Source organism: Entelurus aequoreus, linkage group LG05 (assembly GCF_033978785.1).
Source record: "Entelurus aequoreus isolate RoL-2023_Sb linkage group LG05, RoL_Eaeq_v1.1, whole genome shotgun sequence".
NCBI classification, from domain to species: domain Eukaryota; kingdom Metazoa; phylum Chordata; class Actinopteri; order Syngnathiformes; family Syngnathidae; genus Entelurus; species Entelurus aequoreus.
Window position 1 is genome coordinate 16,807,792 of NC_084735.1, and position 27,738 is coordinate 16,835,529.

Sequence of the window (27,738 nt, forward strand, 5' to 3'; positions counted from 1 at the left end):
TCTGGGACCCAAACATACTGAAGTAAATAATGTAATACCATAAAGTGGACACATAGTATCTCACAAAATAGCAACTATTTTGTCCTATCTTCTCAAAGTCTCCTAGAACAAAACAACCTTGGATTTACAGTTTAAACTAAATTTAAGAACTTAACTGATTTTTGTACAGGTTTGGTAAATAGAAAAGTTCATATATTGTCGCAGATTTCTCCATAAGAAACCATGTAAACATGAATAATGGGTTCCAGCCTAGACAAAAGTCCATATTTTCGTAAAGGTTTGTAAAATGTAAACACAATACAAAGCACTATACAGCACTGTATATCAAACAAACATAACAAGGGAGTGATGGATCCGCGTTCTATTTAATAACAAAGTCAAAACAACAACAACTTAACTGTCCTCATTTTCAGCCGCCATGCACGCACACTAGTCACTAGCCCTGTGGTGCACTCACAGTTTGAAATCACAAAATTCCTTAACTTTGATAGTAAGGTTGCTACAATGATTAGGAATAAATAAAAATAAATCAACTTTACCTTATCAGTTAATCTTCTTGGCGTTTATAGGAAAAAAGGGGGAGGAGGCAGTGTCGACAGCCTCTGTATGCCTCAAGGACTGCCCACACACCAACAAAGCACTGTTATATTATCCAATGGATAGCAAAACTATACTGATATTTAGGAGTGTTCCGATCAGGAACACTCCTAAAAATTGTGATTCCGATACAATCATCCATTAGTGAGATCAACCGATACTAATCAAATGTTTGAACTGCAATTTTTAGAATGTATTTATTGACAGTGATATTGATAGTGTGTCAATATCAACACACTAAACTATTGTAGTTCCTTATTCTGTTTTATTAAATACAAGTGTTTGATCAAAACAAAGTCAATAGTAGACAATAACATAACAAAATCAAAAACTATCTACGTAGTAGTCATTTAAATATTTATTTATTTGCGCTCAAATTTCTTCTGTGTCCTTGGGAATATTCCCTGACTTTGAAAACTTTAACATAAATGACATAAAATAATTTTGTGAAAATAAAATTTGCCTTAAATAAAAAAAATAAAAAATAAACTATTAACGTTGGTTAATCAACTTAAACCGTTTGATACTGAAAAAATAAATTAAATGAACTCAATGAATGATAATAACTTAAAATTGTTAAGCAACAGTTATTTAAGAGCACAATTTATAAAACACTTAAACCACGTGCCTCCCACTATTTGAGAAAAACTGATCTAATCACTCTAGTATTTATACTGATACTATCCCTGGTATCAACATTACCGATATATGGATTGATCTGCCCTCCTTTTACATGTACTGGATAGGCTCCAACACCCCCCGCAAACCCCAAAGGGTCAAGCGGTAGAAAATGGATGGATGGATGTATGCTTCAGTGACCACTACACACCAACAAAGCACCATTATATTATCCTTTCTCTAGACTCTTATTAATCTACTTGTTAATTTCCTGTTAATAGCTACTTACTTTATGCCATACCGCACTTCCAGCTCGACTTCTCAAAGTTTACTAAGCACCTATTTCTTGTGTTGTTTCAAACTAGCTTCGTATACCTTCTTGTCTACTCTAGCTTGTTCTTATTCAGTGTTAGCCTCCAGTGATAATGGTAAAGGAGAAATGCAGTTTATTTGCCACAATGAAGGATTATTAATTTAGGGAAGCGTCTCCACACTCTGTATAAACGTAAACAGTTAGCGGTTAGGGGGTGATAAATAAATACAGTGTTAGCCAGCATGGATCAGCTTTTGTGATGGACATTGGCCAATCACGTACTTTTTTACGAAAATTGGCCGATCAATTGGCACATCCCTATTGCTATTAAAGCTGTACACTGCTTACTGTTTACTTTCAAAAGTAAAGTATTGTCTTTTGAGAAGATACTGGGGAAACTAAAATTAGACTATCGTACAAAGGAGCAAATAGATTTACAAGGTGAAACTAAAATATGACATAAGCTCATAACTTGCAACTCGAGATATTTCAAGACTTCTTTTGATATAATTTTGATGATTAGGGCTTACAGTTTATGAAAACCTCAAATTGAAAATGTAAGAACATTTTGGGTTTTCAAAAACTGCAAACCATGATCATCACAATTATAACAATTAAAAGCTTATCATATTCCACCTTGTATGTAATGACTTTATATCACATGTTAGTTACACTTTTAAAGTTGAATTTCTGAAATGAAGGAATGGACTTCTATACAAGATGTTCAAATTATTTGAGTTGTACCTGTGTTCTCTGCGATCCCCTTTCAAAGATATTGTAGCCAATTCATTTTCGTTTGCTGTCGACTTCAAATAATTCTGTTCCCCCTCACAAATAGATGGATGTGTCTCTTACCATAAACTCTTAAAATATCTTGTGGCATTTGAAATGTTCCTCCTGTCTTTGTATGTTCGAACAGGTTTGGTGTGTGAGCAGTGGCAACAGCAACCAGACACACTACTACATCAACAAGACAGTGGATGGGAACACTTTGTCCACTGTTCTAAATGGCCTGATGCCCAGAGTACAGTACCAGGTCGAGGTGGCGGCTGTTACTGCTGCTGGTGTTGGCACCCGCAGCCCGCCTGTGCCCATCTTCATCGGTGAGTCCAGCATGTAGAAAGTAGTCACATTCAATGAGACAGGCATTGTTTATGATTAGCTCTAAAGCCCCACTTAAGAACTTTCTGTTTTGGTTGATTTTGGCGGTGCCAGTAGACTTAAGTGGTAGTGTTTTGCCAGAAGACCACATTTTCCATCAGGACTCGCGCATATAGCGTCAAACTGACATGATGTCCACTGTAATATTGGCACAAAAATGACGTCTCTAACAGCTATGCTGATGTTAAATAGCAGATACTTTGAAGACATTATCTTGGATTGCGCTACAAACATGACGTTACACCAAGAATTTATCGGAGCGGGTGCAGGTCCGAAGCAAAGAAAGACAGACAGGAGAGTTTTTTCGAAGGAAGTAGTGTGGAACTATCACGCTGGTGGCTATTTATTGCAACCATGCAAATTTCCGATAGCTAAACATTTGGTATTATTACTTTGATTTGAGCATTGAAAGTCATATTTGCAGCATTGGTCTGAAATTCCTGGTCTTCGAGCTCATGCCAGTAAGTGAAAGCTCGGGCAATGTTGATCCTGACTGTGCTTTTATTCGGGTAAGCTCTGTTTTTCTTTTTTTGTCTCCTCAGACAAAACTTTTAGTTTATTTGGTTGTTGTGGAGCTTCTGCCATGACATCAGTAGTTGCACGTAGGTGTTCACATCGCATGGCAAAATGGGAGTGACAAATCCCGTAAAGCAAGTCAGCACATTTATAGTTTTTGGTGAGGCAGGGTTCCTGCCTCCCTCCTCAACGTCATTAAGTACCAGTAAAAGGGATACAGACCCTCTCAGGCCATGACAGAAGTGTCATTCGACTCGTTGTAAGGGCATGTATCATCCCAAAAGTTATGAAAATATTTTATGAAGGTTGAAAATGTACTTAGTGCTGCATTAAAGTAACACAAAGCTGTCACTTCACAGTTTGATGACATAATTGTGCTGGGACAACAAGGGCAAAGTCTATCTAACTGATCATGATGGTGCTGTTTAGACTTTTGTGTTGTGTATGCACACAATAACGTGTAGTTAAATATGTTGAATTATTCATATAAATTAACGATTATATTATCTTAGATTTGCCAGGAATATTCAACGGTTTGGATTATTTACATTATGAAGATTTCTATGTTCCATTTACTGCTGTCAACTTAAAAGTAGTTTAAAACATGAAATTATTTTGTATTTTCTTTGGAGAAAAATATATTTGTCTTTATTTACAAATACAATATTAATAATAATCTGACCTTCTGCTGATTTTATAAGTTTGACAACAATTACAAAAAATATCCAGAAAAACAAATACATTAATTAGTGTGCAATTGAAGAAAACACTATTTCATCTTGAAAACATGACTCAAAACACAAAGAGCAGATGTTTTGTGTAGTTGTACACTATTTATCGCATACATTAAGTCCACTCCGCTTTATAGTTACCGTCCAAATACTAAAGGATTTGGGGCTGTCGCTTAGCAACTCAAAGTTTCAGTTCCCTCTCAAGATTTTCTGTGAGATTATAGTCTTTAAGTGGAATTCTGACTAAAAGTCTTTGTACGCCAGAAATCCCAAATTTGTGTACATACAAAAATAGTCAGACTTACAGAACCTGCTGTATGCACTCCTTCATACTATTTGGAATAGTTTGCGCATGTAACCCCACCTCACATCCTCCCCTCCTCTCCACTCGCCACGACTCAACTTCAAGGTGACTCATAAATGTGTCATTTTACAACAAGAGAAGTAGAAATGGTTTCCGGTAACGGTGTGCCGGTCAGAAATAAAAATAAAAAAAGTGGTTGGATTTTAGCGGGCATGTTTATAAATGTTGCTGGTTTGTAGCTAATGAAATACTAATAAAATATTTCACTGAATCAAATACAATTTAATTTATAACCTTTATTCAACGTTTTATTTTTTTACCTCAAATAGGGCCTAATCTACTAAGATTCAAATAAGGCGCTAATCAGTTTTTGCAAACTTTACAATTGTGTGTTATTACAAGTGGGCGTGTGAATTTGATAACAACTGATGCAGATTGCCTTGTTTGAATGTAGTTTTTCCATGTACTATGCAGATTTCACCATGGAGACACCCATTTACTGCACATTCATGTTATCATGCTCCTACCTGTTGCGTTTAGTTACATTTTGAAAAATGCAGCACACATGTACCACTTTTTCTGGGCATTTTAGAAGCAGTCCTGCACTGCATCTACAACGAAACCCACTTTGTTAGTTTACTGAAGATGCGCCTGGGGAGATGCTGGCATTAACTGCGAGTGTGCGCTGCAATGTTTTGGCGGCAAGAAAATGCATTTTGCAATAATTTTTTTTTATATGTATATGAAAAAACAAACGTCATTAAAAAAAACACCAGCAGACATCAAAACTAATGGATTGTATTAGTTTTAAGAAGCCCCTAAAGCAGGGGTCACCAACCTTTTTGAAACCAAGGGCTACTTCTTGGGTACTGATTAATGCGAAGGGCTACCAGTTTGATAACCACTTAAATAAATTGCCAGAAGTAGCCAATTTGCTCAATTTACCTTTAACTCTGTTATTATTAATAATTAATGATATTTATCTTTGTGGAAACACTGATCATCTTAATGATTTCTCACAATAAATATATATAGAAACAGATAAATATCAACATGCAACACTTTATTTTTACATTTTCTCTAAGTGCACATTTTTCAAATTAAACATTTTCAAATGGTCACTTCTAAGACAGTCTTGTGAAATCACAATATCCCATTTTAACTAGCTAGCCACTAACATTTTTTAACAAATCATGAATTACTTTGCACCATGTTTGTACAAATAATAACTCATGTAAAATACAAAAGTAAACTCTCAAATTTTTAAATCATGTCACACTTTGAACTGGACACCAAATCTGTTATCTGTTTCTTTGTCAGTTAGTGGGAAGCCTGGCATTGCATGCTGTTAACTAGTGTGTTGTACTCTGGAGTGTAACTTGACACTGCAACTCTGAGTGAGTCTTGCAGATGTGCATCAGTGAGGCGTGTTCTGTGTTTGTTCTTGATGAAGTTCATGTCAGAAAAGGCTGATTCACAAAGATAAGATTTTTCCTCATTGTTTGCGGAACCTTCTTAATCTTTTGGACATATTTTCACAGCAATCTGGCCTTAAGCTTAATTATGATAAATGTAAAATGTTAAGGATCGGAAATCTAAAGGGAACGTCCTTTCGAATGGAATGCAAAGTGCCTGTTTTGTGGACAGATGGACCAGTTAACATACTTGGTGTTGTTGTCCCAGAAAATCTGGAAGATCTAGGCTCAGTAAAGTATGATAATCGACTAAGAAAGCTGGACAAAATTATGCAATTATGGAAAGGGAAATCCCTAACCTTGTATGGTAAAATGTCTATTGCCAACTCGTTAATTATTCCTCAATTTATTTATTTGTTTTTGTCATTACCAGCTCCATCACAAAACTTTTTTAAGATTTATGAGCGGAGGGTCTTCGATTTTGTCTGGAACGGCAAACCAGAAAAGATTAAAAGAAAGGTTTTGTACAAAGAGTATGAATATGGGGGCCTGAAACTTCTCAACCTTGAAGCTATGTGTCTGTCTTTAAAAGCATCAATTGTTCCAAAGATGTATTTAAACATTGAGTGGTACACAAATGACCTGTTGGATAAAAAACATGTACTGTATCAAAAGAAATTGTATCCTTTTTTACAAGTGATCCCCTCCCAGAGAGTCTGCTGGGAAACATGGCGGGGTTCATAAAGGAAACAATCCACTCATAGTGGTGTTTTCAATTTTATGTGCCAGAAAAAAGACGATATTTTGCAGCAGTTAATATGGATGAACTCTAATATTGTAATAGATGGAAAGCCTTTCTTTTGGAAAAATATGTTTGAAAGAGGAATCATTTTTGTCAATGATATTATCAATGAGAATGGTAAAATTATGAAGTATGAGGAATTTAGAGCTATGTATGGTGATGCTTGCTCAATCTTTTCATTTTATCAACTAACTGGAGTAGATGGGAAAAGATGGAAACAAATAATTAATTATGGAACTACTAAATTATTAGTTTGTAAACCTCTGATAAGAAATTCTAGTTGGCAAAAAGGAACTAAAATAAATAGAAAAATATATAATTTTGATTTAATAAAGAAATCTTTGAAGGCTGCCTCATACAACACAAATGGAAAATGGGAGGACTTTTTTGACTGCTCGTTGCCATGGGATGCCATATTCAAACTAATCTATAAAACCACTATCGATGTGCAAAATCGTTATTTTCAAATTAAAATTATTTATAACTTCTTACCCACAGGGAAAATGTTAAAATTATGGAATATGACAGAGTCAGATGATTGCCGATTTTGTTGTCAGGAGCCTGAATCCACCCTGCATTTGTTTTGGTATTGTCATATTGTGTCTTTGTTTTGGGTGGAAGTTGAAAAAATGTGTTTAAGGATTGGTTTGTTTATGAAACTTAATGTGGTTTCTGTTATTTTAGGAGAGTTTATTGACAATCATGATTTAGTCAATTTAATTATAGTACTCGGTAAAATGTTTATTTTTAAGGCCAAAAACAGATATTTACTTAGTATTACTTTCTTTAAAACATTTATTCAGTATTTTCTAACTTTAGAAAGTTACATGGTTGAAAACGATAATGATGCCAAAAAACATTTAAAAAAAAGATGAGAAGTCCTCAAAGGCTTATTTTGAAAGTATAATTATGTTTATAGATTATATGATATCTGTTGTTGTGTTCCCTAATTTGAGTGACCTGGACATAATCTGGACTGTACATAAATGCTTATTTTGAAAATGTAATTTTGTTTATAAATTATATGCAATCTGTTGTGTTCCCTAATTTTTTTCTGTGTACATGAATGAAGGTGTGTGTTGCTGAGTCCGACTTGGACATTATCTGGACTGGGCCTGGTTTAAAAAACCCTTTAAACAAATCTAATTTCATTGACAACCTGGTCTGTTGAAGATAAGGCCCTTTTTTAAAAAATAAAATAAAATAAGATAAATAAATAAAAAACATTTTCTTGGATAAAAAAGAAAGTAAAACAATATAAAAATAATTACATAAAAAATAGTAATTAATGAAAATGTTAGTGGACCAGCAGCCTATACAATCATGTGTGCTTCAGGGACTGTGTCCCTTGCAGATGTGTTGTCTATGTTGTGGGAACCAGAATATTGGTAGCAGAAAGAAATAACCCCTTTTGTGTGAGTGGGTGTGGATGAGTGTGCATGGGGGAGGTTGTTTGGGTTGATGCACTGATTGAAAGTGTATGTTGTGTTTTTTCTATGTAGATTGAATTTAAAAAAAAATATATATATATATATTTTTTTTTTTTTACGGGCGACCTGGTGCCCGCGGGCACCGCGTTGGTGACCCCTGCCCTAAAGTCACCTAGCAGCTATAAAATGATATTGCTGAAAAGACAATATGTATAATTTTTTTGTTTTGATAGTCTATATACAGTATGTTTATAGGACAGAGCTGCAGCACAATGCCTCCTTTGAAACAGCCATTTCTGGGCCACTGCCAGTTTGCATATCCTTTCTAGACGTACTAAATATAGACGCAGAACAGTTTTAATCTTGATAAATCACACTATGTGTGCTAAATAATTGTATTAGCATTTTCCGTATTATAATATTTTGGGCATTTTAATGATCAGCATATATTTAGCATATTCATGAAGACAGACAGCTAAATGGATTGCGCTCATTTCTTTTGCTAACTTAAGAGACGCAATCCTCTGCGCACAAGCTTAGTAGATCAAGTAGATCAGCTTTGCATGTGCTATCAAGTGCGCACGTGTTTTAATATACGCAAACCTTTAGTAAATCAGGCCTTTGTGTACTATTACTGGGCGTGTTGTGGGTGATGTACTAAGACTACGTGTACAATTGATAACGAGTGCAAAAGTGGTGCAGAGTGCCTTACTTAAATGAGGCTTTTGCATGTGTACCGGCTGTCAAAATAGAGACATGCATTTATTTCCCTGCGCATTTATAGCATCATATGGTCCAACCAGTGGTGTTTGTCATGTTTTTGACATGTAGCACACAAATTTAATATGTACCATATTTTCTAGACTATAGCTAGCACAATCTAGACAACAGCTTAAGTGCGCTCTTGGAGGCGCTGCAGTGATATTGATTGTTTTTTTTTATAGGAGACTTATTAAAATATACATACTGTATCTCCTATATCAAAAAACATATAGCATATATGCTGGCATTAAAATAAAATGCCAGCACACACCAGAACGAATCAACAGTATTTGTTTTAATTAGCTCCTCAAGGGTGTTATATTATGATTTTTTTCTACATTTAAAACAATTCCTTATGGTTTACATAACATGTAATGGCGATTCTTTGGTCAAAATGTTGCATAGATTATGTTTTACAGACCATCTTCAAGCCGCTTTCTGACCGCCTCATCAGAATGCGCCGTTTTATGGGCGGCCTTTTTTACGTGCCCCCAATTCGACTGTGTCTTTTCCCCGTCAGCCATGATATAGTGTTTAGCGCTTCCATGTGGAGTCTACTGACAGATATGTTAGAACTATACATTATTTTGTATTAGAAATGGCAACCGCGCAGGATGCATGTGCATGTATGAACCAGCGTGCCCCACAACAAGAGGATGGAGAGAAAGAAATAATGTATTGACTACAATGTCGGATTCACGCTAAACTTTACGGGTACATTTCTACCATGGAGATATCTGCTGATGTCACACTTGGGAACAACGACACAAATTGGGCAAATTCCAAACGGCTCGTTTGGAGGAAGTATGAAGGAAGGCAAGATTGTTTTATAAATATCTCTGCCACGCCTCCACGGTTTGGTTTCAAATGTTCAGGACGTACGCAGATCCAAAATACACAAAAACAATAGGTAAGAAAAGTTGGATTTGCAAAATAGGTCCCCTTTAGGTCACCGGTCAGCTATTAAAAATTAAAAAATGTCATTACTGACTAGATGATATGCCTAATATTTTGATTTCCGACAGTTCAAATATGTTGACATGCTAACAAACAGAATATTCTCTCTGTCAATCGCCTCCTTTCAAACAGCCATTTGTGCGTAACTGTGCCTGTTTGTACAGACATTTTAGACGTGCTTAATGTAGACGCAAAACAGCGGCCGCAGAACAGTTTCAGTCTTGATGACTCACATCGCGAGCGCTAAATGATTATATTTGCATCTCCTCCTATTGTGGGCGTTCTAATAATCATTAGATTTTCTTCATATTCATCAAGACAGACATGCGAAATGGATTAGGCTCTCTTTTTTGCTCATTTAAGAGACGCAGCTTACTATATCAGCTTTGCATGTTTTTATACACACAAGTATTTAGTAGATCAGGCTAGGGATGATGCTCGAAACCGATTTTCCCGGTTGTTCGATAAGAAAAGAACCGAGTCCTCGGACTCGAATCCCTTTTTGAGAACCGGTACCCGTTATCGAGACCACTATAGTAAAGAAAAAGAGTTGGTTCTTTATTCGAATCCCTGGGAACGAATCCCAAATGGGCAATGTAATGCCCATTTGATTGTAGACCCTTACTGACACCTTGTGGCGATATAAAAATACTATGCGTCATAAGTCTGGCCACTTCCGGGTTGGCGAGTCAGTTCAGTTCATGAGACAATTGAGAAGTAGACAAGTTGTGTTAGCTCTTACAAGCCTTGGAAAAGATAAGTCTGTAAGTAAACTGTTTAACTTGTTTATGTAACTCAATATTAAGGTGGAAAGTGGTTAAATTTATAACTAAGATGTTTATTGAAAAACGATTTTTGTGCACTGTTTCAATGGATGATATGAGGACTTAAAATAGCTGCCAGTTGTGTATTTCCACCATCGAAATAGTTTCAACACTCACAAGTATTTGTTTGATGATAGTACTGTATATTTGTATGAAGCTAATATTTACATATTGTGTATTAAATTTGAGTATGTTAATTGAATCACATAGCTTATACATTTGTCATTGTGTGTATTTCAGTTAAAAAAATAAAAATAAATAGCAGTCCAGTGCAAGACAAAAGTAAAGATAGGAAAAGATAAAGCAAGATCAACAACAATAAAGAGCCTAGATGGATTAATCTGCTTTGGAACTTTATTAAACATCTTGGATTGCTTGTTAGCTGTCTGCCTGTGTGTGTAGTTAGTATTTTCCAATAGCAGCAACTTTTTGGAGAGCTGTATTATTTTCAGTTTTGTGCCCAAGGGACTGATTTCATTTAACACTATATTATTATTTATACACCTATAGTGATCACATAGACAGGTTGGTTTTGTGTTACTGTATATATTTGTTTTTCTGAAAAATCCCACTTAATATACTTTGGGTAACAACAGTCAATATATATATATATATATATAATTTTTTTTTAGGGTGGTAACAGTCAATATTTATTTATTTATTTTATTTTTTCATTTTTTTATAAAATAAAAGTGAGCTTGTGTTTTTTTCCATATACAACAGCCTATCTGGATTTGATAAGAGAATCGATAAGGAATCGGTTCAATAAGAGGATTCGATAATAGGCTCGAACTCGATAATTTCTTATCAAACATCCTCCCTAGATCAGGCCCTATAAGTGTTTAACAGACTTATCATGACATGAAAATAATCGTCAAATGTAAAATCCAAGCTCCGTCTATATATTGTTTGATATCAGTATCACTTTGTGTCTGTTGTCTAATTTTGTTTTGTTTCCAACTGACTACTGCGTCCAGAGACGGCAGCTGAACAGCCCACTGTGCCAGGCAGCACGGATGCTGGCGACGGCGAGGAGGGCAACGTGAGTCTGGCCGAGCAGATCACGGATGTGGTCAAGCAGCCGGCGTTCATAGCAGGCATGGGCGGAGCCTGCTGGGTCATCCTCATGGGCTTCAGCGTCTGGATCTACTGCCGACGCAAAAAGAGAAAGGAGCTGAGCCACTACGCCGCCTCCTTCGCTTACACGCCAGCAGGCAAGAGTAGTTACGTCACACTAGATTCAATATCATCCGTGTACAGTGTTACTCGACTTTTGGGAAAAGTGTGATATTTAGTGCTTTAAATGACATATTTCTTACATCTTCTCCAGTTGGCTTTCCATGTGGAGAAGCATCTGGACTCAATGGAAGGTAATACGTCCTATATTTACTCTTAAGTAATATTGCATCACTTCAGTGGACTGCTACTCGCCGCCATGCTGTCTTTGTTTTTTGTTTTTTTCGCTGCAAACTGTACTCCCATCTGGACGGTGGTGGATATCGTGCTGATGCGCACTGTGTTGCCACTGAACACCAGAATGTGTGTGATGTCTCTGTAGGCCGGGCGTGCTGGGAGGCAACATGGGCAACTACCCGTGGCTGGCAGACTCTTGGCCCACCACCAATCTGGTCCACGGCGGTAAAGAGGCTGTCAACTGCTGCACCACCAGTCATGACACAGCTGAAAGATATTACAACGGTACAAAGCTGCCATCTTTCTCACAGTAGTACAGCAGTAGAGTGCAAGACTTGTGGTTGTATTAAGAAAGCTCCCTCTGCGTTGCACGCTGTGTAGAAGCAGGCATCTCCAACTATCTGAATCAAACAGAGAAGTACAGCATGGGCGGATCCACCGAAGGACCAATTTACAGCACCATCGATGCCACCAACGAGGACCTGCACGGCTTCACCTGCGGCCAGCACTCCTCCACCACTCCCTATGCTTCCACCTCCGTCATGCCATTCTCCCACCAAACGCAGAGCGAAGCGCACAGTGGCGAGCAGCAAGATGACGGACACTGGATCACCCAACATGGAACCCCTGGAGCTCAGTACGCTCAGCCAGACCGCTGCAATGGTGAGGATGGGGGAAAGTTCTGAACTTGGACAAAACACACACCCCAAATTTCATTTCTTGGCAAATTTAAGGGGTATAAAATAGTTTGGTAGAAGTTTGCAATAAGGTTACATTTATTAAAAATCTTTTAACTATACAAGGGGTGTCCCGATACAACTTTTTCATTTCCGATACAATACTGATTAAGGGGCACTGAGTATTGGCCAAAACAAATATTAATTTGACATCAGCAGGAATCATGCATACTTGTATTATTTTGTAGTGTGAAATGTTGATCAAATGAAATTACGCAAAGAACAATGGTAGGTAATATAAAAACTGAGCTATTTATTATTAGCCGTCTAAAATGGACTTATGCTGTCTTGTGGAGTGGTAATTGTTTTTGGCGATATTTAGTGGCCACAATATTCATTACATTTAGCTCATGAAGCAGTGAATGAAATGATGTGGACACATTTGCTACTGGATACTTTCTAATACGCTTTTTCTGCCTTGGAGACTTTGTATTTGTAAGTAATATACAACTGTAATGATCTGATATTTGTTTATATTAGACAGGAGTATTGTTCAATTAAAGACACTTATTACGTATGTCTGGCTTGTTTGCTATTGTGTGTTTAGCTGTTGTGTGTTGCTAGTATCTAGTAGCCTATAAGCCTACCATGTGTAGCTTTTGTAAATGACTTTACTAAAATACAACAACAAAAAAACTTGAGTTTATACAGCGCAAGTGTAAATGTGATGTTCTTTAATGTAATTTGTTTAATGTGTGTTCAAAATTAACCATACCATACCATTAATACATTTGTTTGTTAACACTTCCATTACATTTTTGCTTGAAGTATATTTTAGTTATAGAATATTCTGTGTTCAAGATGTGGATTGCACTTTGGACACCCCATTCATATATTACTTTATGGAGGATAGGATGTGTGTTAGTAGTATTGTGAGCCAACACTGTCTGATATTTAATACAAATATAGCAATTATAAACTATTTCATAAGGATTTCCTTATTGTAAAGTGGTTACGAATAGTTTTAGAGGATATTACTTATCTACTATATAATAATAACTTACTACTGTATAATAATAACTGTATAATGTCTTAGTTTTGATCCTCTATTCTTCTTTAGGAACTGTTCTTTATTGTGTTTGTATGTTGGGCAGCACGGTGGGACAAGGGTTAGTGCTTGTTCCTCACAACATGAAGGTCCTGGGTTCGATCCCCAGGCTCGGGATCTTTCTATGTGGAGTTTGTATGTTCTCCCCGTGACTGTGTGGGTTCTCTCCGGGTAGTCCGGCTTCCTCCCACCTCCAAAGACATGCACCTGGGGATAGGTGGATTGGCAACACTAAATTGGTCCTAGTGTGTGAATGTGAGTGTGAATGATGTCTGTCTATCTGCGATGAGTTGGCGACTTTTCAAGAGTGCCCACCCGAGTGCAGCTGGGATAGGCTTTAGCACTCCGCGACCCTGAGACGGACAAGCGGTAGAAAATGGATGGATGGATGGATGTTGTATCTTTTGTTTTTGTTTTGTGTCCAATTATCTTTTAGTTTTGTATAGTTTATTACATGTACTGTTTGTTTATAATATGTTCATCCTATCCTTGCCTGGTTTCTAGGTAAGCCAAAGCAGAAGGCAATGGGTAAGGCTGTTAAGACCCCATCTCTGACATGGATGGAGACCTTGCCCCCACCTCCCCCGGTTGGAGAGCTGGAACAGTGTGAGCAAGATGAAGAACCCCTCGAGCACAAGAACATGGACATAGGGTGAGTAGAACATATTACGTAAATGGTGCTAAAGCTTCTAATCCATATTGGAGAAAACTGGACGAAAAATATATTTCCAACTATTTTCGGTTCTTTGTGCTTGTAGCTCAAATGAGGAGTGGTGTCCTCCTCTGCCGGAGAGGACCTACTTGATGGAGGGCTGCGAAGAAGGCCCCTGCCAGAGAAATGACGCCTCCTCTCCAGCAACCTCCTACGGTCACCAGTCGACCGCGACGCTCACCCCATCTCCCCACGAGGAGACACGGGCTACCCAGGACCTGCCCCGCCTTAACCAACAGGATAGCCAGCATCTGTCACGGTACATGGACTGCCTCGCTCTTGCATGAATGTGTTTGGATTGCATGACAGTGATGGCTTTATTAGTAAATCAGTGGTGACCCGCCAGCATTACGCATGACGTGAGGGGTCAGTGTCGATAGCTCAGAAGTGTGAGGAGACCACTCTGGAGGCGCACCGCCCCTACACATGAATATTCTCGGCTACAAAGCGGCTGACTTATAACTGTTTCAGACCAGGTGACTCCTACTTAGGGATGCCCCTCCCTATACACAGATCACACATTATATTTAAGGCCCCATTTTCTGTGAATAACCACATGTAACATGTCAACTAATGAATGACAGGTGCTTAGTACAACATTTTGCCGCAAACTGATTCCTGGCCTCTGATAAGAATATATTGGCATCTCTCTCCCATGAATTTGCTTAAGCACAAAAATACATTACATTCAATTCAATTCAAGGAATTGAGGAGGCGCTCTCCCATTAACATTCTGTTTAGGGTCTGTTCAAAACAAAGCATCGCAAAGGCTTGTGGTGTGTTGACGTGATGTATCTGATTGTATCTGCTTTTGATATTTTTGGGAAAAAAAAGTATCAAATGTACAAACCCCGTTTCCATATGAGTTGGGAAATTGTGTTAGATGTAAATATAAACGGAATACAATGATTTGCAAATCCTTTCAACCCATATTCAATTGAATGCACTACAAAGACAAGATATTTGATGTTCAAACTCATAAACTTTTTTTTTTTTTTGCAAATAATAATTAACTTAGAATTTCATGGCTGCAACACGTGCCAAAGTAGTTGGGAAAGGGCATGTTCACCACTGTGTTACATCACCTTTTCTTTTAACAACACTCAATAAACGATTGGGAACTGAGGAAACTAATTGTTGAAACTTTGAAAGTGGAATTCTTTCCCATTCTTGTTTAAGGTAGAGCTTCAGTCGTTCAACAGTCCGGGGTCTCTGCTGTCGTATTTTACGCTTCATAATGCGCCACACATTTTCGATGGGAGACACGATGTCGAATATTTCCAAAAACAATTTGAAATGTGGACTCGTCAGATCATAGAACACTTTCCCACTTTTTATGAGTCTATCTTAGATGATCTCGGGCCCAGAGAAGCCGGCGGCGCTTCTGGATGTTGTTGATAAATGGCTTTCGCTTTGCGTAGTAGAGCTTTAACTTGCACTTACAGATGTAACGACAAACTGTATTTAGTGACAGTGGTTTTCTGAAGTGTTCCTGAGCCCATGTGGTGATATCCTTTAGAGATTGATGTCGGTTCTTGATACAGTGCCGTCTGAGGGATCGAAGGTCACGGTCATTCAATGTTGGTTTCCGGCCACGCCGCTTACGTGGAGTAATTTCTCCAGATTCTCTGAACCTTTTGATGATATTATGGACCATAGATGTTGAAATCCCTAAATTTCTTGCAATTGCACTTTGAGAAACGTTGTTCTTAAACTGTTTGACTATTTGCTCACGCAGTTGTGGACAAAGGGGTGTACCTCGCCCCATCCTTTCTTGTGAAAGACTGAGCATTTTTTGGGAAGCTGTTTTTATACCCAATCATGGCACCCACCTGTTCCCAATCACCCTGCACACCTGTGGGATGTTCCAAATAAGTGTTTGATAAGCATTCCTCAACTTTATCAATGTTTATTGCCACCTTTCCCAACTTCTTTGTCACGTGTTGCTGGCATCAAATTCTAAAGTTAATGATTATTTGCAAAAAAAAAAAATGTCTATCAGTTTGAACATCAAATATGTTGTCTTTGTAGCATATTCAACTGAATATGCGTTGAAAATGATTTGCAAATCATTGTATTCCGTTTATATTTACATCCAACACAATTTCCCAACTCATATGGAAACGGGGTTTGTAGTTCATACGCAGACCATTTTATAGGAATGATCATGTTATTGACTTTATCACAAGTAAGCATTCCTCCTCAATTTGTTATTTTATGTATTTATTTAAAACAAGGACAGCACATATTCATGAACATTTTCGTAAATGTGTCAGTGTTAGACATGGAGCTAATTTTAAACTATAAAAGTATAGCAGTAAAAGTAGTTTAAATATAGTCCCTGGCCAAGCTATAAAATGCCAACAATAATAGCAATACAATTAATACATACAATACAGATAAAATAGTTAGCACCGTGAAAATATATGCAGTGCATGCTCACATATATATTATATATATATATATATTGTATGTAGTATGCAGAAGTTCCAACAACCCCTTGCTCAAGTTCAGGATCGTTCTTCCGCCATGTTCCATGCCATGTTAAAAGCGCCTACCCAACCTAATGTTTATTACCTCTGCAGATGGTAGTTTTTCGCAAGCTGTTTCACTGTACATTCCACCAAAAACCTAGCAATAAAATAGTCTAAGATTCTGTTCCTGTGTTGCCTTCTCTCCTTACAGCAGAAGGTTACCATGTGGTCCAGTGCCAGTTCCCCGGGCACCAAGTCCACCACTCACGCAATCCAACTCTTCAAGCCAACAACATCTCGGCTCATCAGATGTTTGCCCGCCGCAATGCCGAAGTCCTGCCCAGCACTGCCAACATAGCCAGGGTGTGTCTCCGAATGAAGACGACGTCATCTCAACTACACCCGGTAAATTTATGGCTGGAGATGAGCAAATAAAGCATTCAAGCAAACACAAATTCAAATTTTTTTTATTTTAATATGTAATTGAGAAGTATACATTTTCTAATGGTGGTTTTATTTTTGTTCCCCCACTTTTTTATAACTCAGTGCACAGTCACCCATCCCCAGCAGATACATGGTCTCCTTCCAACCAAAAAGTTCGAGTGAAAAAAAAAGCATACAGGAGAGAAATACAAGGAGGTGAGTGTTTTTATAGATATTTTGTTGGTGAGCCATTGAACAACCGTTCAAACATATTTATTTATTGCAATTAGGGGTGTCCGATCAACATTTTTGGCATCTATTCCCAATCCGACTTCTTGGCCTCCGATCCAATCTGATTTTGTGTCCCAATCTGATACTGGCTGGGATGCAATTGAAATTGAAATGATTGAAAACCTTATTAAAAAGATTTCAACATAGTCCAGCAATTAATTGATCATCTCAATCTGGTAATTTTCCAGACAAAATAAAAATAAGATTAAGTTGTGCCAATTTTATAAGACTGTAAACAATCAACAATTTAAAAACTGCAGTAATTTAAAATGTATCAGAATATTGATCAATAAATTAGAACTATATAACATTGGAGGATTGCTTATGAAACTGGGTGAAAAAGCTTCTTGATATCCAGAAAGCCGTAAAAATGAGAGAATTTATCACGCTTACGTTGTCTGTGGTGTACATCAGGGGTCAACACTGAGGCCTAAGTTTTATGTTTATGAAACAATTGCTGTGGAAATAAACAATTTAAAAGGTAATTAAATGTTTTTAAATAAAATTTTAAGAGACAATTGCTTTGCATCTTCCTACTTCCTACTGTTATGTGTAGGCATTTTGTGTTCCTTCGTGTAATTCTGTCATAATTAAAGTTAACTTGACAAATGTCATCATTTTCGGTTGTTTTCAAAGTATTCTTATTTTCTGGAGATCATTAAGACTTTAATTTGACTCTTGGGTCCCCTAATGTTTTGTTCCGAGAACAACAGACGCATGGAATTCGTTATCATAATTGCTGCACATTGTGAACTCTGAACAACTACACATGATTCTGTTTACAGACCTGCCTCCACCACCAGAGCCGCCCCCAGAGGAGGACAGGTTGCAGGGCTCACGGAGATGCATGGAGGCCTGTAAAATGACAAATGGCTCCTTGTCCTCCCTGGAGAGGAGCGAATACAGCAGCGTCAGCCACCAGCGCAAAGGCTCTGGACAAAGACATGCTGAGAGTAAGACCGTCATATTTTGCTGCATCACCGTGTTTTTGGTGATTTCCTTGTGCATAGCCTGATGTATTGTGGACGTTTGGTGTGTGTTGGGAAGGGAGGCAAAGTCCTATAAAATGACACAACTCAGCACTGACACCATATCAGTCCTTTAGAAGGCTTGTAACATTGTTCATGCAGCAAAATATAATGTCTATATAAGGATATTTTTGGGTGACTAAAATGTTTTCTTATGGTGTGCATAGACAATCAGCATACATTCAATGGCTGCTATGTGTAAGACAATTGCGGAATGAGGGCCGTTTGCAACGCATTTTGTTTTTTATTGGTTCCCATTATGAGTGTCTGAGAATAGTTGACGATTCACTTGGGAGGAGTCTGATTCGACTATGAAAATCCTTCGTTAAATACAGTCCGTTTGCATATTCTAAAGGTAAAATCAAACAAGAAAATTAAGAAATAGTGGAAGAAAGAGCAGTAATTTTATGAGTAAAGTTAGTATATTAAGAGAAATAAGTTGCAATATTATGAGGAACATTTTAATTTATTAAATATATTTCAGGTTGGGGCAGCAGGGTGGCAGAGGGGTTAGTGCGTCTGCCTCACAATACGAAGGTCCTGAGTAGTCGTGAGTTCAATCCCGGCCTCAGGATCTTTCTGTGTGGAGTTTGCATGTTCTCCCCGTGACTGCGTGGGTTCCCTCCGGGTACTCCGGCTTCCTCCCACCTCCAAAGACATGCACCTGGGGATAGGTTGATTGGCAACACTAAATTGGCCCTAGTGTGTGAATGTTGTCTGTCTATCTGTGTTGGCCGTGCGATGAGGTGGCGACTTGTCCAGGGTGTACCCCGCCTTCCGCCCGATTGTAGTTGAGATAGGCTCCAGCGCCCCCCGCCACCCCGAAGGGAATAAGTGGTAGAAAATGGATGGATGGATATTTGAGGTTCATAAAGAAACATGTGAAACACAAAACAAAAACACATTTGCATTTTATGGAACATTTTATTGACAAAAAAAGTAATAAAATTCAGAGAATACCTGTAATTCGCTTCAAAAAGAAGCAATGTTTCCCATAAGAAATAATGAAAATTTTAATAATCCATTTCAGACACCCAAAAAAATTGCAATTGAAATAAATACATGAACATTTAATATCAATTTAAATTTTATTGAAGACTAGACCAATGTGTTTCTCACCATCTTTATCAAAGCGCTGGCACTCGCAACTTTATTTTAAATAAAATAAGTACAATGTCTCAGCCACTAACAATGGAATTGTTTTTTGGGGCACTCGATTCACCCGAATGATTTTGGGCGAAATATTTGCGGACATTTTTCAGCAAAACTCGATGTTTGACTGTACACACTTTTAGATCAGTGGTGACTGGCAATGAAAGAAAGATGTGAAGGATGGTTATGTCAAAATAGATAGTGAATCTGGTAAATAATTAGTGTGCCTTTAACTTGTAGTTAAGAACATTGAAAGATGTTCAAAAAGGAGTAGGGAGAAGCAGAGCTTATTTTCTGTACTGTATGTTAGTGTAATTTCGCCTCAGTGTACTGTATATCTACAGCATTGACAATATTAATCACATGATGTCTCCCTTGTATTTTACAGCTGCACATCCCTACCTTTCCAGGAATCAGATGTCCACTAACTGTTCGACCACAGGAAGCTCCTCATCCCGAGGCTCCACGGGCTCCCGAGGAGTCAACGCCGCCAGGAAGTATAGCGAGGTAGGATGCCAGACATTATTACGATGGTTTTAGGAAGTGAAGCATCCAAGTAGTCATACACGCCATGAATCACACATCGTCTAGCATCTTTTAATACAAGTGCATCAAATGGTTGGCTACTCCATTCCTTATAGTAACACGCTCTCAGGCTTTAGCAGTACATCTTATCTATTTTGACCATCTAGTCAGGGGAGGGTGCACAGTAAGAAACAATAATGTGTGTCTGTGTGCTCCCGGGAGAATGCTTCACGACGGGAGTGATGCTTTGAAATGGACCTCCTGCAGGCTCGCTCACACAAGCCCACGTCTTTAATGGTACTGCAAGCTGTGCCCACTGAATGGAAAGCGCTGCTGCATTCTCCTTTTGGGACCTGGCATGTCCAGCTTCGTGTACTTTTGCGTACTCATTTGTGATCCGATGTTTGCATACTCATATTGTTTAGAAAAGGATAAAACAGGCCATCTTCTTGAATGTTCTTCCCAAAGTCCCGACCTAAACCTTCTTGTGACAACATCACACAAAAAATGGTGTTACGAATGTTTTTCTTGACATCTTTAAAGTACCAGTAGAGTGGAAAATAAGTTGACTTTATATGCTTAATTGTGTTTTCATTGTATCTAGGGATGTCCGATAATATCGGGCTGCCGATATTATCGGCCGATAAATGCTTTAAAAGGTAATATCGGAAATTATCGGTATCGGTTTCATAATTATCGGTATCGGTTTCTAAAAGTAAAATATATGACGTTTTAAAACGCCGCTGTGTACACGGACATAGGGAGAGGTACAGAGTGCCAATAAACCTAAAGGCATTTCCTTTGCGTGCGTCCCGTCCGAGTCACATAATATCTACCGGCTGTTCTCATCACAAATTAATGCAATGCATACTTGGTCAACAGCCATACAGGTCACACTGAGGGTGTCTGTATAAACAACTTTAACACTGTTACAAATATGGTATTTTTGTTTTTGTTTTTTTTGTCATAAAGAAATACAATCATGTGTGCTTACGGACTGTATCCCTGCAGATTGTATTTATCTATATTGATATATAATGTATATATTTTGTTTTTTATGTTGATTTAATTTAAAAAAAAAAAAAAAAAAAAAAAAAAGTGTATTATTATTTTTTATTTTTTATTTTTTGTGCGGCTATCGGTGGTTGGGGACCACTGTCTTAGACTAATTCCAGAGATTGATGTCACTGTAGTAACACTTCTGCACTCTGACCATAGTAGCAGATCAGTCATATGGGAAATTAGAAATTCGAAAGAGATTTGCTGTTTATCATTCACAAACTCCATATAAGACATGAACACATATGTTTTACCTTTTTTTCTAAGTCGTAATTAAATAAATACATAAAAAGTCATCTAACAATGGAGTCTGTGGGGGCTCTCTATTTTGCCCACAAAACTCTCTAAATAATCATTCCAAAACCCGCAACTAATACTCTTTAAACATATAGTGACCTAAATATTAACCAAATATTAGCAATGTTGTTATTACAAGCACGAACGCAGACCAAGTATTCTTAGCATTAATAACCAAGAGCTAACTATAGTTTATGCAGCACTGGACTCAAGGAGAGATTTTGATGTAATTATAAAATGAAACTGAAGATGGCAGTAATGCAACATATATTAATGCAAACAGCAACGAAGAAGAAGCTTATGTAGCACGCAGCATTGAGCCGGCGATGTCTTGTTTCTGCCGTTTCCGCTACTGCTGCATCGCATCGCGGCTCGTCAAAATAATTCCAGTTTATAAATCATGCCTCTCATTTGGATAAAAGGAGGATTTCGCCATGAATGTAGAAGTTGTTCACCCGTGACATGCAGTTTATACCCTGATTTACAGACAAACACACTACAACCGAAGATAGTGTCAGTGTTTTTTAACCCTTCGTCGTGTGGATTACAATTAATTATTCATCTAAACAGGATGATATGGACATCCTATCAGTCGTCATCGAAGTAAGAGCAGAGATTGTACACTATGCGATCGTTTTATTGTGTTTGCAGTTTGTATTTCTTGTTTAGCACATAACAATACTGCTACATGATGCTTAGTGTTTCATTAAAGCTGGATCTGTTTAGCAGAGCTTCTAAAACTTGTAGCTCTGCCTCCTTGTATTCAGGATCAACAATATACTGTCAATTTATGGATCATAATTTTTCCCAAAGTAGTCGTTGTTGGCTCCCACAAAGTCTGCATGATTTGCATTGTTGTTGGTGGGGAAGGGATCTGCGGTCCCTACTTTTACATCACGTGTCTGGCTAGCTCATTATCTCTCAAAATGACTCGTGAATCTCTGTGAGATGAATACTATTTTGATCATATCTACTTACTTGCAAACTTTGTAAGTCTTTAGGTGTCATTAATCATATATATTTGATAATAGTTTCTATATAGAGACAACTTGTTTTTCCACTCTACTGCTACTTTAACTGGATGAGGAATTCTGGGTCCAATCATCCATAGAGCAAAAAACATTGACTGTTATCTTGGATTTCTTCCATATATGATTCATGAATATTAATAGTGGGCTCTTTCTCAACAAGCTTCTTGTTGTGTGGGTCTACAATTTTGTCTGTCAGGTTGTTTGGACATTTCTTTGGTCTTGGCCCATGGTGGTGGAGAGGTTTGAATGGCAGAGGTTTGTATCCACATCATGAGTTGAGGTTATAAATACTTTCTTAAAGGCACAGGACTAATGTGTGTGTTTCATGGACACATAAACCGGTCGGTGGGGGTCAGAAAGCTTCACCTATTTTCCACAATCAAATACAAATTAACATATCACCTTTTTTCTGTATTTTTTTACATTCTGATTCTGTTTTGAAATAATTCAACTGTAAAAGTTGAAGACTATTCATATCTTCTATTCTGCAGGGGGTCAAATACTTAGCTCTCCTGCTATATTTGGACTTGTTAGAATCATAGTGACCCTCTGTACTAGTGCTGGAGGTATGGATCGAAATATCGATAGTGTCGATAATAAGGTGGGTATAGGTATTGGATCGATACTAGCATAATGGGACAAAGCTTTTGTTGCAGTTTTTCTCCAAAACGACCAGCAATTTAGTTGTTTTGTTTACATTTTAATGTTTGTATTCTTGTGACTTTTCTTGTTAATCTGTATTAGGGTTTTTTTTGTGTGTGTAGTAGTTTGAGTTTGAGTTTGAGTTTATTTCGAACATGCAAGCATACAACATGATACATCACAATTTCCAGTTTCTCTTTTCAACATGTTCGAAAAGGAGTAGGAAGAAGCAGAGCTTATTTAATCCTACCCCTTTTCTTTTACATAACAGTTGCTAAACTTTTTTGTTCACTTCCTGTTCTCAATTTATTCACAATGTACTCCATAAGTAATCACAATAAAAATAAATAGATAAATAATAATTGGTGAAGTAAGTTACCTTTCATATGATGAGATAAGTAAGATTATTTTGAGAGTGAAAGAATGGATGAATTAAATAAATTGAGAATGTTTATCATGGTTCTTCTTCTTTGTACTTTGTAAACACTTTAAGTTTGAAGAGTTTCTTGAAGTGTATCATATTAGTACATTGTTTGATTGCTTTGCTTAATCCATTCCATAATTGAATTCCACATACTGATATACTGAAGGTCTTAAGTGTTGTACGTGCGTACAAATGTTTTAAATTACATTTTTCTCTAAGATTATATTTCTCCTCTTTTTTTTGAGAAGAATTGTTGTATATTCTTGGGTAGCAGGTTATAGTTTGCTTTGTGTATAATTTTAGCTGTTTGCAAATTCACTATGTCGTGGAATTTCAGTATCTTTGATTCAATAAATAAAGGGTTTGTATGTTCTCTATATCCAACATTATGTATTATTCTAACTGATCTTTTTTGTAACACCGTTAATGAATGAAGTGTACTTTTGTAATTATTTCCCCATATTTCTACACAGTAACTCAGATATGGTAACACGTGAACGTGATAAGGGAATTATCTTGAATTTTTTTACTATCACATTGTTTTAGATTGTTGTATTAAGTTAATACATGGGATACAAAGAAATTCTCCTTAATGGAGGTGATTGTTATTAGTTTGGGGGAGCGGATGAGAGGATCAACGTTTGTGATTGACATTAAAAAAATCATCCAATACTGATCGGCACATTCCTACTTATGACTTTCGCGGTCAGTATTGGCGGTACTAACGCTGTATTTATTTGGTATTAACTCGATACCAAAATTCCCAGTATCGCCCACCTCTACAGTGTGGATGAGGAAAAAATCCCAGATAAATTTACATTTCTGCGTCTATTTTTTGTTTTTTCAAATCATTAAAAATGGACGTTGGATAATTATTCCACTGGGGAAATAATCAAAAAGCCGAAAATAAATGTAACAACTCTTATTACTTTTCTAACTACAAATGAACATGAATCCAGCGGATTTTGCAGCCCCCAAAAATTGGGCATTATGCAAATTTGTTGTTTGTTGAGCGGCGTTACTGTTTTGTTGTATGCACTATGACAATAAAATGTGTATGAAGGAACAACAAGATGACCTGTCAGATGACAACCCCCCCCCCCACCAACCCCTCAGCCCCCTGACACCAACACTCATCCGACATGGGAGTGTAGCAAAGCAACTTGCCTTACCACACACACGCACGCACACACTCAAACACACACACTCTCTCTCACACACACACACACGTAGAGACAGAGCTCCTTCTATGCCTGCTGTGTCTCAAGTCATTGCCCCTGTGGATCAAGACACTTCACCCCTTAAACTGACCCTTCCTGCCTCTTGCTGGGAACATGAAAGCTTTCATTGCAGTAAAGTTTCCACAGGAAGTCTGGATTAGGTTTCCCTCATCTTCCTGTTGGGTTACAGACTTCTTTATTTGGACCTTTGACCCAGAGGCGGGGAGGTGTTACTGTCCTTAAGTCCGTGCGTTTGTCTGGAAGTTATAGGATGTTTGCAGCATTGTGATCTAAAACGTGGTTTTCACCAAACTTCATGTTTTGATTGATCATTAATCAATATGAAGATCAACTGTATAAGTATACTTGTCAGATAACTGATGTTATTGATTGGCTCACCATTTATTGATGATTAATTGGAATAATCAGACTGACTCTGGAGTCAGTCTGATTATTTAAAAGGGGCTGGGGGTAATGATGAATAGGGATTGTGTGGCACACTCACTGGCTGTATTGACACTGCACTGGTACTTGTTCATAATAGCTGTGCAGAAAGGAATTTCAAACATGCAACTCTGGTCAGCAACGTTCCCTCTAAGGTGCGCGCCTGCGCAATTGCGCACTGCTCAAGCGTCCTTTTGCGCACAGCAAATATATGCCGCGCACCAAATCAAATCCCATCTGAATTCTAAACAAAATAAACACATTTATTCTGTATAATTTTGCAATGCAACTCTGAGTGACAGTGACAACAAGCAGTCCTAACGGTGTTCGTCAACACCGTTCAATTGAACACCGTTCAATTATCGTTACGTCTATCGAGATACTTCGAGGACAGGAATTATATCGATCACTTTATTGAGCAAAACTGTTTATATTCGGCCATAACCACACCAAAAACATGAGTAAAAAACTTCTATCTCGAAAAACTAGTAATTTTCTGCCGTACAAACCAGGCCAAAACCAACTTGTACTCTGTCACCAACACGCATAGAAACTAAGCCACTGGTGCGTTTATGGCCACACAAAGAGTCGGAAAACTCAAACACCACACAAAGTTACACTATGACTCCTCAGTCACCCGTGTGTGTGTTCTACTGTCATTTATTATTGTTAATTTATTGATATTAATCATGGAATGCTGTTACTAGAGAAAGTTACAGGAATGCACACTTCATCCTATGCTTACATTTCATTGTGCAACATGAGGATGTTTAAGGGGAACTAAATGTGATCTCTGAAAGGGGTACAAATGATTTCCAAAGCAGGACCCCCACCCAGACATATTGTACAATACTAATCCATAGCTAATGAAAAACAAGATTTCTTTTATTTTCATTACAAGTGGGCCAAATCCCTAATATTACAAAATAATCTCATGAAAATGACTCCTCTCATTTGAGTGTTATTATAAAAGATTGGTTTGAGACAGGTGTGCTGCTGGTATTGCCACGTGTGATGTTGCTCACGTGTGCTCCACTGAATGCTCAGGGAGTTTTTGTGTTTGCTCAGACACAAGAACAATTAGAGGGAACATTGCTGGTCAGTAAGCCAAAAAGTTTACATTTAAAAAGAGGAACATTTCCCTAATTTGGTGCTCTTAAGATCAAAATGATCCCACACTTTGGAATTTGTCCTTTCTTTAAATTCCATTTAGATGGATGTTTCTCGATGAATAACAATGTCAAGCGCGGCACCACACTCCTCCGACATCATTAAGTAGTCGTGAGCCCCCAAAAAAGCACACCCTGATAAACTTTATTGTTCATGTGTTTTTTTTTCCTAAAAAAACTCATTGTGCCTCTCACTAAGTGCGTCAGTATGGTTTGACCCATCAGTATGTGTAAAAAGTGTGTTTCTCGTAATGAAATTCCTGATAAAACTGTTAAATTCTGTTTTTTGTGGTCTTTTTTGCAGGAAATGAGATAAGTTTGTCTGAGAGGCTGGAAGTTAACCTTTGATGCCGCCATCATTCACCACCTTTCAACTGGGGACACGGTGACCTACATGACACTCATGTCATGATGCTGTGAAAAAACAAGACTCTTCATCATGCTTTTGGTATTACTATGATTATTTATGTGCTGCCCTGGTCGCTTGGTTTGTAAATACCTGTGTCTGTACTCAGCTTTCGTGGGCTCTGGATACAGGCAAGAGATTACCAGTACAAAAAAAAATACAAAATAGTCTGTTGTTCAAAAAGCCCAACTCCTCTGAATGTGCCAAGAATACATTTTGTGGAAAGACATTAACTACTGCTGCACTCTTGTTGTGAAGCCAAAACAGCAAATAAGCACAAGGAAAGGCCAAAAGGTGCAGGAAGAAAACAGCGGGACTCCTGCAGTCCAATCGAATGTTTCTTGGTTTTTCTTGGTTTTTGTGCAACAGAAGGATCCTGCGTGCCAGCAGACAGACTTTTTGCAAGTTTGAATGTAATCCCGCGCCTTCTTCTGCCCTTGTGTTCGTCTGAGGGACGGTTTGCTGCAGTTGTGGGATTTATAAATACAGAATATAAGAATTCCGAAAAGAACAAAAAAAGTGTCTGTTGACTGACTTTTGTACTCTTGTTGTTTTGTTAATGTACAATAAAATACATTTGCTGATGTTTGCCTTTAGGTGCTCTCACAGCTTTCGGTCTTACAGACATTGAACTTCTTACCTCTGTGGGAAGGAGTCGGGTTGAGTACCGTAGGCCCCAAAAGCAGGATGTTCTCAGATGGGGGGGACACGCCTCAATAAGACCTACGGACACCATCAGCCCTGCATGTTGTGCCAAAGGAATCATGACACTGTGATTTCTCCCCGCAGTCATGTGCGCTCAGGTGAAGCTCT

General features: G+C 37.8%; 1 protein-coding gene across 4 annotated transcripts in view; it reads left to right on the forward strand.

Moving 5' to 3' along the window:
• LOC133650232 (roundabout homolog 2-like) overlaps window positions 1-27,505 on the forward strand; it is a 232,147-nt gene extending 204,642 nt beyond the window's left edge. For 2 of the 4 annotated variants that reach the window (XM_062047236.1, XM_062047239.1), the window contains exons 16-27: window positions 2,448-2,631; window positions 11,408-11,653; window positions 11,761-11,800; window positions 11,989-12,128; window positions 12,225-12,506; window positions 14,133-14,280; window positions 14,387-14,599; window positions 17,026-17,219; window positions 17,361-17,453; window positions 18,314-18,481; window positions 20,097-20,215; window positions 26,824-27,505. In XM_062047236.1, the coding sequence (XP_061903220.1) occupies window positions 2,448-2,631; window positions 11,408-11,653; window positions 11,761-11,800; window positions 11,989-12,128; window positions 12,225-12,506; window positions 14,133-14,280; window positions 14,387-14,599; window positions 17,026-17,219; window positions 17,361-17,453; window positions 18,314-18,481; window positions 20,097-20,215; window positions 26,824-26,835 (1,839 nt within the window). In that variant the 3' untranslated portion in view covers window positions 26,836-27,505. The remainder of the gene's footprint in view (window positions 1-2,447; window positions 2,632-11,407; window positions 11,654-11,760; window positions 11,801-11,988; window positions 12,129-12,224; window positions 12,507-14,132; window positions 14,281-14,386; window positions 14,600-17,025; window positions 17,220-17,360; window positions 17,454-18,313; window positions 18,482-20,096; window positions 20,216-26,823) is intronic. The other 2 variants (XM_062047237.1, XM_062047238.1) reach the window with 2 other exon arrangements.
• Window positions 27,506-27,738: the final 233 nt, after the last annotated feature.